The sequence below is a fragment of the Trematomus bernacchii genome, unplaced genomic scaffold, assembly GCF_902827165.1.
Source record: "Trematomus bernacchii unplaced genomic scaffold, fTreBer1.1, whole genome shotgun sequence".
NCBI classification, from domain to species: Eukaryota; Metazoa; Chordata; class Actinopteri; order Perciformes; family Nototheniidae; genus Trematomus; species Trematomus bernacchii.
Window position 1 is genome coordinate 6,940,499 of NW_022988050.1, and position 19,556 is coordinate 6,960,054.

At 38.9% G+C, this 19,556-nt stretch overlaps 1 protein-coding gene across 1 annotated transcript; it reads right to left on the bottom strand.

Annotated features, from left to right (window-relative positions):
- Positions 1 to 2,523: 2,523 nt before the first annotated feature.
- Positions 2,524 to 17,007, bottom strand: cpn1 (carboxypeptidase N, polypeptide 1). Its single transcript, XM_034119946.1, has 9 exons — positions 16,547 to 17,007; positions 13,432 to 13,628; positions 11,730 to 11,885; positions 8,153 to 8,329; positions 7,907 to 8,018; positions 4,594 to 4,733; positions 3,801 to 3,900; positions 3,092 to 3,210; positions 2,524 to 2,983 (listed from the first exon to the last, which is right to left on the bottom strand). The coding sequence occupies exons 1-9, from the start codon at positions 16,779 to 16,781 to the stop codon at positions 2,873 to 2,875; spliced, it is 1,347 nt and encodes a 448-aa protein (XP_033975837.1). The 5' UTR covers positions 16,782 to 17,007; the 3' UTR covers positions 2,524 to 2,872.
- Positions 17,008 to 19,556: the final 2,549 nt, after the last annotated feature.

Genomic DNA, 19,556 nt, shown 5'->3' on the forward strand with positions numbered 1-19,556 from the left:
TGCTAATGAGTATCTTTTCTTTATCCATTTTGTATTCATTTGTTTTAAAGAGTTAAGAAAAGTATCATGCAAAATATGACTAATATTAAGGAATGTCGTCATAAAAATCCAATAATTAATAAAAATGTGTATATTGTTAAAAAAAAGTTATAGAAACAGATATCCTAACAAAAATATTTTGATAGCACTATTGTATGTAACAAATCGGCAACACAATTAAAATAGGAGACAAATACTAATATTTAACATATATTAAAAGTTAAACCACATTTAGCAAAAGAGAGAACAGGTAAAACAAAAGAATATATATATTTGCATTCATGTTTAAAAATAATACCATAACACTTTCAATATTTCATTGTATCACTGTCCAGTTACTAACAATCTCCAATGGTCATGTTTTGCCTTGAACATCAAAAAAATTATCTTGTGTAACGATTCAAGTATTTTTTATATGAATCATTTGTGAAGTGCTTCGACTGTAACTTCCGATAAGGCCTGGCCCATCGATGTCATAGAACTGCATAAACTCTGAGTCAATCAATGTGGGTCAGGCAGTGTAGGAGATGGACCTCTGGTGGGCTTCATTGACGCCACATCCAGTATGGCCAACTTCACAAACACACTCATACACACAGACAGACACAAATGCACACACACACACACACACACACACACACACACACACACACACACACACACACACTATGGCTGAGAAGGCTCCAGATCAGTGACTCTGTATGAAATGCCGGCTTTGTCTTCTCCCACAGTGGCCGCTTTTCATTCAGGGCCACTATGTAGGTCTGTTGTTGTCTTTCAATATTTGCTGCCAGTTGATCGGTGCCATAATGCTCTGTAGGCAGAGAATACATTGGGTGTTGTACAATCGCCTTATTGTGTCTGCTCTGAGAAACATCAGCTGTGACGAAGTGTGAGAATAGACTGAAAATGAAAGTTATTGTACTAATGGACTGATAGTTGAGCCGATGTCAGTAAGTGAGTGACTTGTGACTATTGTGACTCAATTTTATCATGACAGTGGGTTTGATGAGGCATGACTAATATAGCTGAGTTCATTGTTTTTTCTTCGCATATGACCATTACTAACAACAAATTGCTATTGTCAATGTATTATAAAAACGACTCATGTATATTATTATTGTGCTAGATTTATAAAAGTCTCACTCTAGTTGTGGCTGGGATTTAACATTCCCACTAATAAGAATCAGGAGGAACAATAGATTAGAAGACAAATAAATGCTTTATTCTTGGGGAACGTTGAGGAATCTTATTTGGATTTTGTTAGCTTTTAAGACACAGCTAAGCGTCAGACATTCACAGCAGGGTTTATTTCGTACATTACTTTTAAATCTCCTTCTCATAATTACCAGAAACCTTACTTCAGGTATCTTAATGGAAACCATTTCAAAAAACCCTACTGAAGTTGAGACGAGGGAACAGAAAGTGCTACAATTCTAACACATTTAAGGGTTTTAGGACTCTTTTATGCACCATATTATTGGTAGTGTATTCATGGAGATAAGATGGAAAACCATTTTACCATTGGAATAAAAATGTAAAAAGAACGGGATGTAAATCCTTTATTTGAGTAGGTTTCATGTATTAATGTGAGGAAGACAAATGTAAAGCTTATTCTTTATCTGTGGTGACACCAGACATATTAATAACAGGATTTTGATGTAATGGGAATAGTTTGCAAGATATAAAATTAGCCATATTTATAGTAAAAAAACAATCCAAAAATATTTAAAGTTGTCTCCATTTGCCTTCTGTTAGTGTGTATATCAACAATATGTTTTATTTGAAGACTCTGTGCCTGTAAAACCCTAGAAAGATCAGCTGGAAAGTAGGGCTGCATTGAATTGGCGATAATAATCGCTCGATGGGTTTGATTTAATATCAGATTGGGTTGTTTTTCCTGGTTGGAAAATCATAACTGTTATTTTTGAGATAGCTGAAATCCAATATTTCCCAAAAAAGCAACAGCCATGTTATCATCCTTCCTTGTACAACAGTGACATCTATTGGTGTACTTTATTTAAACACGGGCTGAAAGGTCAGCAGGAAAAAACATTACATTTTTCCACGGAGTCATGCATTATTTCCAGAGGACCAGAGGAGATCTGAAACCTCCCACATGTTAACGTCAGACATGTTTGTTTTCATTTCACATCATAGTTTCAAGTTCAGTTTTCCATATGACAATATTACAGTAATAGTCTGTAACTGTGTAACTGAATATGCTGCAATTATCCAGGGTGGAACAACTTGGTGCTATTTAATGATGTCCTCTGCACTTCTTCTTATTTCATTAGTTGTAATTTCTCCTGTTAAAAAAGGCAGACTTCTTTTAGTTTTTACAATTGTTTTAGGGTAGATTGAATAAAGTTATATTTTATTTTTGGCACTTTTGTTAATATAGTGAGCATAGAGAAGATTGTGTTATTTAAGTGCCATAAAGCACACTATTACTGCAAATAAAAGCAGAAATGCAAACTATATGGTGAATGATGACGGCAAAAACCTTGTTTTATTTCACTTTTAATTTTCATCAAATTATAGTAATCAAAATCCAAAAAGTCCTTTACAAATACAGGATAGCTGTGTTCATACAAGTCAACACTGTTACATAAATACACCAGGTTTGCAACATTCCTTAATACAGACACACAAAACAAACAGAAACACAAAGGTTTGAAATACATAATCATAGGACTACAAAGTTAAAATGACATACATATATAATGGTCACGTATCATTTTCATAATGTGTATGTGTGCGTACAGTATGTGTGTTTTGTGTGAGATTTTCAGTATGTGTGTATATATGTTTGTGTGATATTGTCCTTATTTCATCTGGGGCCGAGCTTTAATGGGGCCTTGGGAGATGAGTGGTTCTTCTTGCCGTTGTGGGGCTTTGCTTTCAGGTTTTGTTTTGGTGCCGTTTTCAAGTAAAAATGAAGCTGTGAGGGGAAAAACAAGGTGTAAATTGGAATATTCCTTGTGAATCAGCTGTTATATTCCTGTCTTATGCACCCATAGATGCCCTGTTCGTGCACATGGGAACATACCTGTATGGCCTCAGCTGGTCCCACTGTGACCGTGCTGCTGTAGGGGACGTAACCCGGGGCCGATGCCGTCACAGTGTAGGTGCCAGGTAACAGAAGTCTGAAATAGTCGCCATCCACTCCTGTAGGAATGCAAATAATAAAAAAGGATGAGATAGTCCAACTTGTCTGATTCAAATCTAAATGTTTTATTCATTTGTAAAAATTACTGAATGACTTGATGCGTCTTCTTTGTTTATACAAAGATACTGTTACACTGGAATTCACATTTTTTAGTATCTTGTTATTGGCCACACTGGCACTGTTCAGCAAAAGCTAAAAGGTGTTTTTAAAGTATAAAATCAAAGGTACCCACTTTTCGCTCATAATTGCTAAGGTTAAGCTACAGTATTTATTATTACAGATTCAGTAAACCAGTATATCAGAGCTAACCTTGAGTAAAGTAGTCATGTAAAGGTAAATACAGCAGTTATTTTTAAAGTGCATTCCCACCATTGGCCACTAGAGGACGGCTTGTTCCATGCCAGTGTGAGGATGGACTGCCCTATTCTTACCTAATCTCCTCACTAGCCAGGACATTTGCAGATGATTGACTACAGACACCCCCCACACTCACATACTTCTTCAACCCTGCAGTTGAGTAAAAAATCCCACAAAATAACAACCAGATCTGTGTAACAATGAACTGACACCCCCGGCAGCCCCTTCTCACCGGTGGTCACATCGTGGTTGACGCCAGCCACCGAGATCTCAGCGTTGCCAAGAGGGTTATTGTTTTCATCATACACCATGCCTTTGATCCCATGATGCACCTGCAAAAAACCACAATGTTATTTTCTATTTAGTTTCACCAATAACTGAATGTACTCTCTTGTTCAATCATGTCGTTTTGCCTCGAGCTTTTGCCACAAAAAATGTAAGACATATTTCAGCATTTCAGACAATGCACAGTGCTGCAGTGACTATCATTCCAATACATTTTTTGGAATTAGAGTCAATTTTACCAAGCCCGTTTTAAATGTGTTTTTCAGGACCTTTAACTTTGGTCTGTTTAATCAAACCTGCAAAAGGCATTACTGCGCCCTAAAACTCTGAGTGGCAATGCATTACTGTTTCTTATCTCAGGACTCAAGATGTATTTAAACCTCCAACCAAAGCCTCTTTTCATACTTGATTGAGGAAAGTCAGTTTACTTGTAATAAGCTCAATTATAGGTCATTTCAGGTCGCTTTACACAGGAAATCCCAACCAATATTTACAGGAAGCCAGGGAAGTGGACTCATTCATCTTGGTAAGTTGGGTTTTTGTGTGTAACTACTGTAAGTCTTTGTATTTGTGTGCACCAATTTAAAGATCAAACCACTTGCCAAATAGGGAGAGTGTGTGTGTGTGTGTGTGTGTGTGTGTGTGTGTGTGTGTGTGTGTGTGTGTGTGTGTGTGTGTGTGTGTGTGTGTGTGTGTGTGTGTGTGTGTGTGTGTGTGTGTGTGTGTGTGTGTGTGCTAACCTGTTCAAGGTATGAAACCAGTGCTTCCCGGTTGCCCATCCATTCTCTGGGCAGTGCGGAGGCTGACGGGAACTTATCACAGCTCAGCTCCAGTGTGATCTCAAAACAGTTGCTGTACAGGTAGTTGAAGTCCTGCATGCCTGAAACACACACAGAAACAGACTATTTACTTACAGAGAATATATGGCTTATCGAGTGTTTTACATCGACCCTTAGTCTGTTTCTTTAAGGAGTTGTTCAGATTTGTGAGGAGTGATTTATCATTTAAGTCCTTCTAAAAAACGACTGTTACATACTTTCAGTCATTGAGACACTGAAAGCTTTTACAGCATTTATCATGTGGTCAAATGCATTTTCCAAGACCACTACAATTTTATATTTTGATAAATCCTTAACACTTTAAATTAATGCATTTTAAACAAAAAAAGAATGGATCTGGCTTTACAACCTTGCGATGGATCATAACTTTTCCTAGAGGCTATAAATCTTATGAAGCCAAGATTGTAAAAGGTAAAGTTCAAATCTAACCTCATAGCCCATGACATAAGACTTGGAGTTCAAGGAGTTAGTCAAATAAACATACCACGCTTGTGTTAAATATGACTGTGGGCGTTTTCATCCAATTTGAAAGCTTGCATGATTTAACCGAAGATTTCAACAGATTCACATTCCAAGGAATAATCCCGACCAGTCCAGACCAGGATTTACAGATCAAAGACGTCTGCCTAGTGATTGTTGCAGTTACACATTAACTGAACAGAAATGTAATACATGCCCAGACAGTTTGATTTGTAGCTTCCAAGTATTCTATCGCAAAATCAATTCTCATAAAGAAAATGTGGGAGGATGAAGACTTTAATGTGCTGCCAGTGCCTGAGCGCTTATAACTCTAGTAGGTGGCCAATGCTAGTAAAGAATATTGTATTAAACCAAACCCTAAAGGAGGTTAGTAGATCTGCTGACAGGACAAACTGGAAGACACAAGACTAATAATACAGTTAACACATCAAGTGTTTATTAAAATCTACACTAGTACGTATTGGCATAGTGAAATTCTAAATTAAGTTAATAAAAAAGCAATTTCTGTATGTGTAAAAAGGCATCTGTTTATGTGGCACCAGTTGGATGACCGATGGGTGCACTTACCTTCTCCCTCAGCCTATAGCCTATTGGCTATAAGCATGTTCAAAGGATGATGTTGAGATGTTTCCAGTGATATATTTGACATTTGATCAAGACAGACTGCAGCAGTTACTTAACTTGTGGATTCAAGTCAAGATTTCCTCAAACTGCAGTGTGCATTAAAATGAAAATGGAAGAGCAGTTCACTTTATGGTTAAAAAAAAGCAAGGCCCTCCCTAACATTATACAATTATCATTCCCTTGACAACATGCGCAATATTTAAAAAATAATGCAACTTTTAAATGTGTTTAACTTGTTGGAATCTTCTTAATGCATACACATGCTTTTTCTATCACTGCAATGACTACTATCAAGTTGCATAAATGTGTATGACATTATTTTAAATATGTTAATCAATAAGTAATAGGGACAATGGATCTACCACATTTATAATTATGAACAATTATGGCAAATATAGAACATTGTGATTAAACATCCCAGTTACTATTTGTTTTTCTTCTCTTTTTTGACCAACTTAAACGTTTTTACCACTGTCAGTGACAACATTAACTGTACACAAGTGGCAGCTCTGTGGCTGAAATAAAACATATATCTGGGATGGAATAAATTAAAAGGGCCATGTGCTTCCAAAAACAATTAGACTACCCCTCTTTCAAAAGACTACCCTCCCTTCACCTGCTTATAATTTGTGTACAGTCCCTAAGTTGTTGTTGGCATGTGTCATTTACAAACATGAGCAGCTAAATCCGAGGTGGTCAGTGGAGGGGCAGCTGTTGGTGTGCAGAAGGTGAAGAGGTTAAAAGCAAGAAGAGAGCACAGAGGCCTGGAAAAAGTCAGAGAGTTCATGACGGCACCGCCAAAGCTTGCCTTGCAAGCCACTCAAGGCATGTCAATCATTCTGAAATCTATGCCAGCACCTGACATCATTCATGCAGGTGGCCATGTCTTTCTTTGGAAAGGGAATGATAATGGACGCTCTCCAACACATTGGAATTTGCACAAATAATAAGGGTAGTCTTAACCTGCCTTCACCGGTGGCTGTGCAATGTTTGATACAAACCAGGCAGGGTATATTGTTCCAGTGGAGATTTCTTTCTTAAAGGTCCCCTATTATACTGTTTTTCATCAATATATTATAGGTCTCAGATATATACAAAACATGTCTCTGAAGTGTTTGGCTCGAAATACCAAACAGATCATTGTAGCATCCCATAATCCCCTCTGTTTCAGCCCTGTTTCAAAAGTGCTGATTCTCTGTCTGTTACTTTAGATGAAAATAAGGAGCCACTCCCCCACGCCCCTCTGAGAGAGATTTGGTTAAAAAGAACACAACGGTGCTCTAGGAGGAAATTCAGGTGATAAGGTGGGGGGGGGGGGGGGGTGTTACCTTGGTTGGTGATTGGCTAATGGTTACACAACCCAAAAAATCGTTATTTATAAGGAATAATTCTTCTAGATATCTAACCTTTTGCTCTGTGACGTTTTATGATCTACTCTGACGTCTGTTATCTCCTTTAAGGAAAGGCATTGGTGCCATATGTGTTGTTGTTACCAGTTTGTGACCGGTCAACTTGTCTGGCACGAATGGTAATTGTTGTGAGAACGCTGAGGCACTTCTTTATCGGTGTTTGTGGACTCTAAGGTGTGAAATCTTTGAGGCCATGAGTGTCGGACGCGGGTGGTTCAGTGTTCCCAGCTGTTTAGTCTACTCCTTCAGAGATGTTGATTTCTCTCTGTGAACCAGTTAAAAGGTCTAGCATAGAGAGAGGCTCTTCAGAATTGACGTGGCAACTCTCCCGTGAAGTCAGACCCTCTGGCTCGTGACTTGTGATGTGAATTCTCCTGCCGAAACTCGTAATAAACCATCAGTGTTTGACATCAAAGCTCCAGCTCTACCCCGTGTCTCCTTCCTGAGTCGGTGACTCCCACTGCATTGCTACACAGAAGTTTTCCCCCACAGTTATGACATCATAACGTGGCCAAAATCTGATCAGCTCATTTTCAGACAGGTTTTTATATAAATGGATCAGGACAAAAGAAAGAGAATCTTTTTTCCTGAAACTTTCAGAATCTCTTTACACAGAGGGGACACATGTTTATGTATAAAAGGCATGAAAAAGTGCATTTTGCACAATAGGTGACCTTTAAAAGCCCAAGTTTGTTTCTTACCTTTGGACAGAGAGTACCAGCTGGCGCCGTTGGTGATCCCCTCATCGAAGAAGTCCCCACAGTTCCAGCCCTTGTGCATCCAGCTGTGGGCGTACGAGTAGGTCCTCGCCAACTGTCATCACACACAAATGCACATACGCCCAGTTATTCACATGTTTTCACAATCACACAAACATAAACACAAACAGACAGGGATGAGATCAAATGCGTGTAACATCTGGAAATCCTTTTCAATCTGCTGCACACCTTCCTGAAGAGTTTGTCGTCCGCAGTAGCCGCGTACGTGGTCCTCCCTCGAATGCGAGGGTCTCTCGACTTGTCGAAGGGGTAATTGGCTACCACGGCTCCTCCATGGAGGTTGGCTGACAGGATAAAGTTGTAGTTTTGCATCCATTTTATGACCGCCAATGTCTCTGGTTCAACCTGTGGAGGATGAGAGTACTTTTAGGGTTGATGACAAATGGACAGTTGTACACAATGATATACACACAAAGACATTTTAGAGATAACATCTTATTGCATGTCACTGTTTACTTAATTACTCACTATGGGGAAAGTTTAGAATTAAGGTCCATATGGAGTCCATAACTTTCGCAAAACCATCTGACCAATGTCTTCTTATTGCCTAACCGACTTTTTGTATGTTGTCGTGTTAATGATATTGTCATACACATTCTCTTCATCCCAGACTTTTCATAAACAACATGAGTGGACCCAAGACATCTGGTTTTCTTTTCACTCAGAAACACTGGCCTCTTTGCTCGGCTGCTTAAGGACAAGCCCTAGTTACCTTAGCCAAGGAGGTAATGTTTTCAGTTTGGTTTGTTTGTGCGTTTGTCAGAAGGATTACATAAAAACTACGGATGAAACTTGGTGGAAAAGTGTAGCAAAGGCTAATAAAGAACACATTACATTTTGAAGAATCACGAGAGGATACACACATATATTTCTCTTCTGGAAACGACCTTGGTTTGCTCTCTCCAAGTGCCCTTTTGGTTTTCTCTGCTTACCATATGCAAATATGTTCTCAATTCCCCTTTTCATTTTCAAGCAACCAGGTCTCAGAAGTTGTGGTTAATTCTTCGCAACATCGTCAGACTTTCTAATCCCTATTAAGTGGTTTTCCAGCTTTACTTTAGTCCCCTTTCCCCCTCAAACTCCAAATAATCTTCTTTTTATGTAGACTGAAAATTGATGCATGTATATACACTTGTCAAGCAGGCCTAACCTTTTTCTGTTTTTCAGTCTGGAATTCTGGCAAGATTAAAGCTGCAAGGATGGAAACAGGACATTTACTTCTATGGCAAATCTTCAATATGCAAACTATTCTAAAACAACAATCTATGGTAGCTCTCATGCAATGCAACAGACATCTTGAAGCTTTAAATTCCATTTTATGCTGCCATTTATTTTCTCTGTCAGTGCTAACTATCCTCACACGCTCCCAGCCATGTATCATGCATGGAGACAAGGATAAATGCTTCTCCTTGAATAAGGTATGTGGCATAATAAACACAGTTTGGTTCAGCTGAAGAACTATCAGGTGGAGACTAACTGGCCTTGAAGTGGAACTGGCAGGTGTTTATTGTCTGTCGATCTTTATATACACTCGGCGTGCTTAAAGTCAAAGCTGTCGCCATGGTGTCGGGTTACATATGAAGGACACAGATAATCATAACTAACTCAAATACTGAACAGAGGGAATACAATGCCATCTACAATATATAATACACACAAGATTTTGGGTCATACCATACATTGTTAGAATGCACACATTGTATGAAGGATTATTTTTTTTAAATATAGCTATGGCAGATCATTTTAGATTAGTTTTTTTTACCTTTGCCCTGTCTACATTTGCATTATTTTGTGAAATAGTGGGAGAGAAAACTTCCTATTTGTTATTCATCACATTCCTCTGGATATATCATCAGCAGGCTAATTAAAATGTATCATAGCGCAGCCTGCAGGCGGGCGCTGGGCCTGTGGCTTCATGCAGCCTGTGAGGATGTAATCCTGAGCAGCATGAATGAAGTATCTGTAACAGTGGCACAGTTACTCTTTTGTGTTGGCCTTTCAGGAGGCAGTCATGTGGGTGGACAGCCAGCTCGCGACTGGGAGGACCAACGATTTAGTTTTCTAAACACATTTGCTGCCCTGGAACTAGTTTACATAGGAAAAAAGGAAAACGAAAGCACCATATTGATTTGATATAAACCCAACTAAAAGTGAAACTCCTCAGTTGTTAATATTGTAATATATGTGGAAGTTAAAAATCCCTCCAGGTAAAATGATATAACATTTAATTATAAATGTATATATTGAACGGAGAAATTGTTAAATATACATTTTTAACTTTATTTAAATGGAGAGGTTTTTTTTCGATTTGCAGAGACATTATATTATCTCCCATCACCCAGTGGGAGGGAGCTAAGAGAAGGCAATCTTAAAGTGGAAAATGTCAAGGAAATTAACCTTGAAACCAAGAAGCCCTGTGAGTGTCTGTTCAAGATAAGATGTCTGCAGAGAAGACAACCCCAAGGACCTGACCTTAAGTCTTAAAATGACTATTAGCTATAGTTTCTTTCTACATTCAACAAAGCAGTGATTTGAAATAGTATGTGCACAGCATAGTGAAGAACATAAGATAATTAACTTTGTCAGCCTTTCCTGCAATCCTGAGTCATAAAGTAATTGGATCCACATATTTATTTATATAAATTACACAGTTTATCCTCCCAGTACTTTCAAAGTGTTGTGCAAGTGTCTGCTTTTTACAATCGTTCAGTATTAATGGATAAGACTTGTTATTTCCTGTACAGTACCTGACTGTTCAGAGAACTGACAGAGTTTCTGCCAAGTGACACATTTTAAGGAACGCAGTGCTTCATTAATTAGTTTGAATAGTCATAGCGGTAAAAGTGTTTATTATTCAATGCTTATAGGAATGAGATGATCATTTCGCTGAAATCGCATGCTTTTTTAGAGTCATGCAGTATTTTAAGGTAGCAGATAACAGTTAGACGTTGAGAACTCACTGTGGTTCAGTTCATATTGTCATGGTGGTGTTGAAATTAAACACATTTAGCTGAAGCTGAATAACTTCATGTACAGTATAGCCATCTTGTCAGGTTATTCTATGATTGGAAGAGCTTTATAGTCAACTATATTCTAATGTTATCCTTTTAAAGTGTCAAAGCTTGTTCTGAGCTTGGAATTCAGCTCCTATGCTTTGAAAAAATCCACAAAAATAATGTTGAGAGTTTGGATTTAAAGTATATTTTCTGTCACGCTTTTGTTCCACTTTACCATCTGAACATAAACGAGTAAAGCTGCCATTTTACCCCCCTGTTTCATATTGCAAAGACAAAGGAGAGCGGCCTATTTCTGACCCAGAGGAGGAAAGACAGTTTACATGATGGGATATAGGTCTTACAGTAAGACAAACACGCCCACTGGGTCAGACTATACAAGCGCACAGAAACATACACATAAAACAGACAGCCTAAGCTATTCTCTGTGTGCTGGGTTTATGTACCGTTTCTTTTTTATTTAGGGAAAGCTCAACTGGCAGTGCAGTCTGATCCGGCACAAATCTCATGAATCCGTTTATGTCAACAAAGTTAAAGCCAAGAGAACTCAGCTATGTTACATTTGCTTATTTCTCAACTCCATATTCAAACATGGAACACACACTAACACAAGCATGAGAAAAGCACCCATCCATCTTCCTTTCCCTCCCACATACATCCTACATGTATTTGCACACAGCTCAGACACTTGTAGATGAATGGTTGTTTCCTGTATCCGGTATAGCACTGACCTGTTGCTCCCAGTTGTCCGGCAGGGGCAGGTGGTGGTTCCGTCCGTTGGTCTTCTCGTAGTAGTACACGAGTGCGTTCAGGTCTGGAAAGTTCCGGTTCAGATCGAATTGTCTGGCGTTCCCTCGACCCACCAGGTAGCCGTTGGACTCTGGACCCTGTTGACCCAAAGACAAAACATCATGTTTCTCAAACAGCAGCTTGAGTTGGATTACCTTGTTGCTTTTTCTCAGGAGAGCGATTGAGTTATGAGGTTTTTGCTTTTTGGGTTTTTTTTAAATGTCATTTTTTAAGCTATTAATCATTATTGCTTGGAAGCAGCGAAGGAAAACTTGATTGCGTATGTATTCCACAAAGAGCACAGGAAATCTGCTGTGCAACAACAGTAGATTATTCTCCAAGGTTCCTTTTTATAAATAGCACTAAACACACAATGTTCTTGTTTCTAAGAAATCAAAACTCAAATCCTTCCCAAACAACTTGAAGGGAGGTTAAGGTTACGCAAACTAACGACAATTCCAAGACTTGTGAGTATGATTTAAAGACCCTTGACAGGCAGACACTAAACTGAAGGATCGTTATAATACTCAGAACTCATGAAGTTGGCATATGTGCTTTTGAGTGAAATGTCTCAATATCTATTGGATGGATTGCAGTGACATTTTGTTCAGATATTCAAGTTTCCCCTAGTACATAGCCAGGACAAAATGTCAACTTGTTTACTTCTTTGGTTTAAACGAATGACATTCTAATCAGCCTAAAACTATATATTTTTTAATAAGCAAATGATTGCACTTGAAATCAGTTCTACACTAGATCTATACTCTTGTTTTAGTATACTCAGGACTTAGAGTTGACCTCAAATAGCACATTTCATCACGTTATCTTTACCTATTGCAAAGAGAGATACTCTAGCTGTATTTTTGATATCTGGAGCAATTGATTTGTTCCAAAATAGGGCGGCTTTTGTTGGATTTGCACAGTATTTCCATGCAGACTTTGTGACCAGTTGTAAAACAAATAAAAGAACAGACTTCTCTTTATATGTTACTGCTTGGATTATCGCATTTATTTGATGCCCATGGGCAATAAACTAAATCAGTTAGGAAATAAAACAACCCTTTATTGCTGTCCAGATGCTGCTGCGTCCAAACATCTGTTGATGCAACAAATTATAGTGCTTTGTTAGCATGTTGTCTGAGCGGCAAAGAGAGGGACGTATAATTAGTCTCAGAGATAGTGAGAAGGTGTGTGTGGGTTTGTCTTAAAGGGGGAATGCATGTGTGTCCGTTGTGTCACGGTACATATAATTATGTAGAAAGCTATGGGCTCTCTCAGGGAGCCGATGGATGGGATTATTACAGACATTTGCAAAACATTGGAATATTTACAAAAAAATATGTTTTTGGCTCCTGGTTGCTTGTCTTTGGTTGATATAAACACACCCACATACCTTATGTTATCTGCTGGAGTCAGATATGTTGTTGTGCTGTGATTTAACTTGCAGGTGTTACATTCTCCTGAGAGACCTTAAACATTTCTAATGTTTCCACTGGCAAGAACACAATCAATTGGAAAAAATGTAGAAACTTCTCTCTACATGTGGCAAATGATTGTTGGAGAAAAACAGCCAAATGTTTTTTTCCTTGTTTTCTTTATCATGCGGATGCCTGGAGCTCACATGTAAGTGAGGGTGTACATTACCTGTTTGGCAGCCACCTCGTAGCCATCGGGGTTCATTGAGGGCAGGATGTGGATGCGCGTGTCATGAATCAGCCTCATGATCCGCTGGTTTCCGGCCCGATACTCCTCGCACAGAAACTGGGAGAGCTTAATGAGCAGTTCACGGCCGAGCACTTCGTTGCCGTGCATGTTGCCCACGTACTTGAACTCCGGCTCCACTGGGGAGGAAGTGGAGAGATGGAGGTCAAAAAGCCACACAGAGCTGTCAAGCATGACATTCACGATGACTGCCTGAGCATGCATAGGTATACGTACAGTACGTACACACATATGAGCATGAAAATACAGTAGACTTGGGCTGTTTTTTCATGATTTGCACTAGGAAAAATTGTTTTTATATGAGACATTATGATAGAAACTTTCTACATTTTTGACTTTTTTTATGTTACAGGAATTACATTTGAAATCAGCACAACATAACCTGATGTATGCTTTGGTCGTTAGTCACAGCAGCCCCTCTAGCCATAAATTGCATTAACAGCAGATTGAATATCCCTCTTTATTATATTATGCAACTGTTTTTTCTTGTCAAAATCTGGCGCCAACGTTACCGACACTGCAACTCGACCACCAAAAGTTTTCTCAGAGATTCTTGTGTGTTATGCAAATACCGCATAATGCAACAGAGATCAGGAGAGGGCTTTAGAGGCCTTCTGGGACCTTCCTTTTTCACTTCACACCACAAGATATTTATTCCATTTTTAAATTGTGGTCTTCAGCCCGAAACAACACTGCCTTACTTCAAACTTATCTACACAACTTTTTTGACAAATGGAGTGTTTTTCAATAAATGTATTTGATATAACTTTGTTCTTTAACCAACATAAGCTATGACTTTCTGATCATATCACACCAAATAAGGCAAAAATACATAACAAAATTTATAACGTCATTTGAGAGATTGTTCTATTTTGTTCGTATTCAATTAATTACTAACCTTCATGTCTTTACTTTAGCACCATTTCTTATAGGGTACTTCTGACAAAGGTGTGCTCTTGGGTGTGAGTCTGATTACAGCTGATTGGATTATTTGGATAAGATCTGGCATTCCTATCTGCCACTGATTGGGTGAGCCACCTATCCAAACAGCCCCCCCTCTCTGTATAGGGTTCCCTCCTCTCAGGGGTCCCTTCATTAATCATGGCTGCAGCGTTGATAGAAGGACCCCCGGACACAGACAGTAGACAGAGCAACTGCTGAGCACTTAGCTTAAGGCTAAAATAATGCTGTATTATCCCCATATGAGTCTACTCAAAAAGCCTGCTACTTAACACTGCATTATTGCATTTGTTCGCACTTCAGTTGTTCATGAGAAGAAATAGGTTTTTTGGGGGTGGGGTGTTTGTGGGGCAGTTACTTCCAAATGTATGAACACCCTTCACTAATTGCTTCAGGCACTCAAATGGCAGCTTGAGCGCTGCAATTCACCTCCTTTTCTTTAACGTTCGGCCAACTGGCCTCAGGTTCAGAAAACAGGGTTGGCTCTAGCGTGCAGCTTTGAAACACACACACTGAGCAAAATGTGAAAGACATGAACTTCCTAAATGGTGCAAGGGGGTTGACCCAGACAAGACCCTCAGGTCACTCCCCTCCACGAAGTGCACGGTTCCTGTTTTTCACCCTCGGTCATCTTGCAACAGAACAGGCGCACATCCTTCTATTCTACTGAAGGAAGCCCCTACGTGTGCAAATGCACCAAAAAAAAAAATGCAAGCTCAGTTGCAGCCAAAAAAGCATTCCCTGCAGTTGTCAGGTTATTTCTCTTTCTCAAAGAACATTACAAATGCAAGAATGGAAAAATCTTAAAAATCACTAGAGTGTGACCCTTTGGCCTGGTAATGATTCTGCTCATATGCCAAATAAACACCTGGAGAGCTGATTCAGTGGTGAGGAGGGGGGGGGGAATAAGCAAAGTTTTGCAAGAGCGGGTTGAGGGTTAAAGCCTTGTTGACTCAAAGTCAACTTCTGTGTCATCTGCCCAGCTTTGAAAAAAAAACACACACTTTGTCAGTGGTTGGATGGCAAGAACTGAAATGAATCACAGATGTTCATTCGGTTCTTTCACTTTTCGCTTTTATCTTTCAATTTTAGTTCTCCACTGATTACAGCCATCGATGTTTATCAAAGAAGCCAAATTGGGAAAACCCATCTTTTTCTTCTTTAGTATTAGTTCACATTATATTCAGCTTCAGGGAGCCAAATGGGGTTTCATATATTGGGAGGGGGGGGGGGGGAAGGGCCCCCACAGACTGCTCTGAATCATGCCAGCTATTTTCTCACTCACTCAGAGCAAGAGCTGCAAAACAAATGGGCAGCCAATACAGCCTGAGCATTTGAAATCCGAAAGCATCATAAATCCATATACCCTGTAGCTATAAAACAGCTTTGTGTTTGTTTATCAGCTTCACATGTTGTTTAGTGTCTTTTGACATCAGTTTGACCTTACTGTCATATAGAAAACTTAACTTGTGTAAACTATTTTTCACATTTGATTAAGATTGAATACTTTAGAAACTTTATATTATATATATAAATATATAGAGACCATTGTCCTAACTTGCCTGTATATATTATATGAATGATTATATAAATTATTCAAGATTATAAGTATACGTTTATATTGTATGTTAACATATATTAAGATGTAAAAAAATAAAAATAAAAATAAAAATAAAAAAGGGAGAAGGGGTCGGATTAAATAAGTGTAAACTTCTTCCGACCCCTTTTCGGACGTGTAATTAGCTAAAGCTTTATTGTTTATTGATATCAGACAATGATACTGCAGATTATTCAATTATTATTTAAATGTTTCGTTTTGTTATTGCATTCATTTGTATAGTACTGTATCATGTCTGTATCACCTTTTGTTTCATTTGTATTTTCTTTGGTTTTACACGCTCGAAAAAAATAAATAAACTAAACTAAACTAAACTAAAAGTGCTGTATGTCTGTAATAATAGGCTGCAAGTGTTTTAGTCTTGACACACATATTTATGTAAGGAAATTCTGCATTTAACTTTATTGTAACAAGGTCATCCTCACTGGGCTGTCAAACAGTGAACGAGGAGTTACTCACTTGCTTCATGGATGCCTGGGTTATCACTGAACTCCAGCACGTAGAGGTGGCGCCCCTCTACGCTGCGCCCGATGCTGTAAATGCGGGTGATGTAGGGGCATTCGTTATGCACTGCAAACAGGGCTCTCACCAAGTCCTCATAGCGGTGATGCTGGAACTCAGAGCCGCTCACCAGGAGCCCCATCACCCCCAAAAGGAGGGCAGAGACCCAGGGAAAAGTCCACCCCTGCTGCATGGTCCCTCACCAAGTTGTGCAGCACAGGAGTGAAGGACAGGAGGCAGAACAAGAGACTTCCTGCAGCTATGCAAAACACTTTCAGATCTATATTTACCTCCTTACACACCAAACATACTGCTTACTCCCTGCTTGCTCTTTCCCTTTCTTGTCCCCTTCTTTCTCCTGCTCTCCCTGTGCCTCCTCCCACATACAGTCCTCACACTGAAGAGCAAGTAAGGACGGCCCCCCCGCTCCTTCTTTGTCTCACTCTCCTCCTCCAACAGCTGCTTCTCTCCCTCTCTCTTCCCCTTTGAGTCCTTGTCAAGTACATGCTACTTGCTTTATTGGCGCTTAGAATACTTCTGCTTCAAGTAGTTCGCCCCACAGCCCCCTCGGCTCTGTGCACACACAATCTGAATTTCATTCTGTCTCTGAGACACATTTTCTCTCTCTCTCTCTCTCTTTGTCTCTAACTCTTGTTATATACTCCCTTCCTGGGAAAGAGGGGTTTTTTCCACGGCACTGCTCTCCCCAACCCCTGCAGCCCTCAATCATCCATTCATTAACTCTTAAGTCAACACACAACCCCTGTGTGTGTGTGTGTGTGTGTGTGTGTGTGTGTGTGTGTTACCATTGCATTTTTTGGCTTAGTTCTATAAAAAATGTAGTAATAAAATAGTGTTTTATATTCCTAATAATTATTGTAATTTCTTTAAAAAAGTAGTTTTTAATAATATTTTAATGTTAAAGTACCTCCTTGATGACGCTCGCTCCTCGGGGATTCTTCATGTCGACACAGATACTTTGAAACAATAAAACTGTATTTATTACATTTAATTTAATTGTAATATAATAAATGTATATAAGTATATAAAGTGTTACCTTCTTGTTCCTGTTGACGCTCAGGAAGTAGGCGCTTTCTGATCCGACAAACGGGCAAACGGGGATCTGGTGTCGTCCCCAGCACCTTCACAAAAACGACATTACCCACAATGCCTTGCACATACTCTGCATAATAATGATAATAACTGCTTTTAATCTAAAGGAACGTTAAGGGAAAGTAAAAAGAGGTTTACTGAGTATATGAAGTACATATAGAAAGGTTAAGGTTGTATTAAAATTAAATATAATAGTGGATTTTTACACCTAGAATAGACATAGAAAGAGGAGAATTTGTTAAACATTAAATAACAAACTCACTGTAAGAAATATATATTGTAATGTTATTTAGGAATTGTATTCATCATACAATAGTGACTCTCTTTTGGTGGTTGTTTAAAGTAGATAGGAAACTGAAAACGCAAACGATTCACTACAATTGTATTTTTAAGTGTATGAAGAAAGAGTACTCTCCATTTCTTATATTCCTATTTAAAACGTAATTTTCGAGTAAAGAAGGCTGATGCTGAACTTGGACAAATGTGTTAGTGGTCTGCATGTTGTAAACAAAAAGGTTTTGTTTGTTCAATCACCAGTTAAATCTGATACAGTAATAATTATTTACTTCAGTACCTGGTACTGTAAAATGGTCTGATTGATTTGGTTTAACATCTGAAGAAAATTATGCTGCTAACACGGAAAGCTCAGGACAAGCACTTTCTACACACACACACACACACACACACACACACACACACACACACACACACACACACACACACACACACACACACACACACACACACACACACACACACACACACACACACACACACACATACAATGACTGCAGAGTGGGCAAGGGGTGCTGTCAATCAAACCTGCTGGAGAAAAGAGGAGCTTTTCCCTCGCAGCATGTTGTGCAACTGCTTGTGGAAGTTTTGAAAAGAGAAGGAAAGGCAAACATGAAGCAAGAGAGAGAGAGTCACAGATGGAAAGTTGAGCAACACAAGGCACAAGAGGAAGGAGAAATGTCCAAAAAGCAACAAAGAGAGGAAGAACAATAAAGAACGGAGAAGAAGAAGGGACATTTGTGCACACATTTGCACATCGTGTGGCATCGATGCCTTTCAAACTGATGAGCAGAAGTAATCCAGTCTTCATTGTCTCTAGTAGTGATTGTGTTCATTGTTTACATCTGTTTGGCCACAAGGCTCCGCTCCATGGCCAGTCCTCGTCACATCTCACTGCCATGCCAACATCGCTCATTTCAATGAAACAATTTCATCTGAGATCAAAGTCAAAGTCAGCTTTATTGTCAAAATGTCTACATGTGTTATACATACAGAAATCTTGAAATACCGTTTCTCGCAGTCCCACAGTGTGACATATATAACACAAGATACAAAAAGGGCCTAGATAAACGGGGTATAAGACTAAGTAATAGTAGTAATAAGTACTAGTTAATAATATATTTAAAAAAAAAACGAAATATCCTAAAAGCTTGTTTGTCATAACAAAAAACATATTCCTTGTCACTCTCCATCAATTGTTGAAAATGTCTCAGGGCAAGTTCAGCTTGGAGTCAAAACACAAGGCATATAAGTCTGGGTCAAATAATTGTAATAAAGGTTAACCTTGAGTGACTGTGTAACCAAACGCAAACACTAAGAACTAGTGATGTTTTCCATGAATCAAACCAGGAGAGACTCACCTACCTCACTAGCAATTTAACTAAAATGTGTTTTCCCTGCAGTATCCTCCCACCCCAGTCAACTCACAGGCTTCAGTGATCATAATAATCATTAACAAAGGCCAAAAGACTGAAAGACTAAACGAAGTGTTGAGTTGGGGGAAACTTAAATAAGTTTAAGACCCATGAAATCCACACTTGTGCAGATGCATCAATCACAA

Bases quoted from the DNA above. Each gene is read 5' to 3' on its own strand.
- cpn1 (XM_034119946.1), bottom strand. From the start codon at position 16,781: ATGCAGCAGGGGTGGACTTTTCCCTGGGTCTCTGCCCTCCTTTTGGGG. The intron at 11,886-13,431 runs GTAATGTACACC...TTGGGTCAACAG, and splicing joins ACGAGGTGGCTGCCAAACAG to GGTCCAGAGTCCAACGGCTA. The intron at 3,901-4,593 runs GTTAGCACACAC...GGTTTTTTGCAG, and splicing joins TGGTTTCATACCTTGAACAG to GTGCATCATGGGATCAAAGG.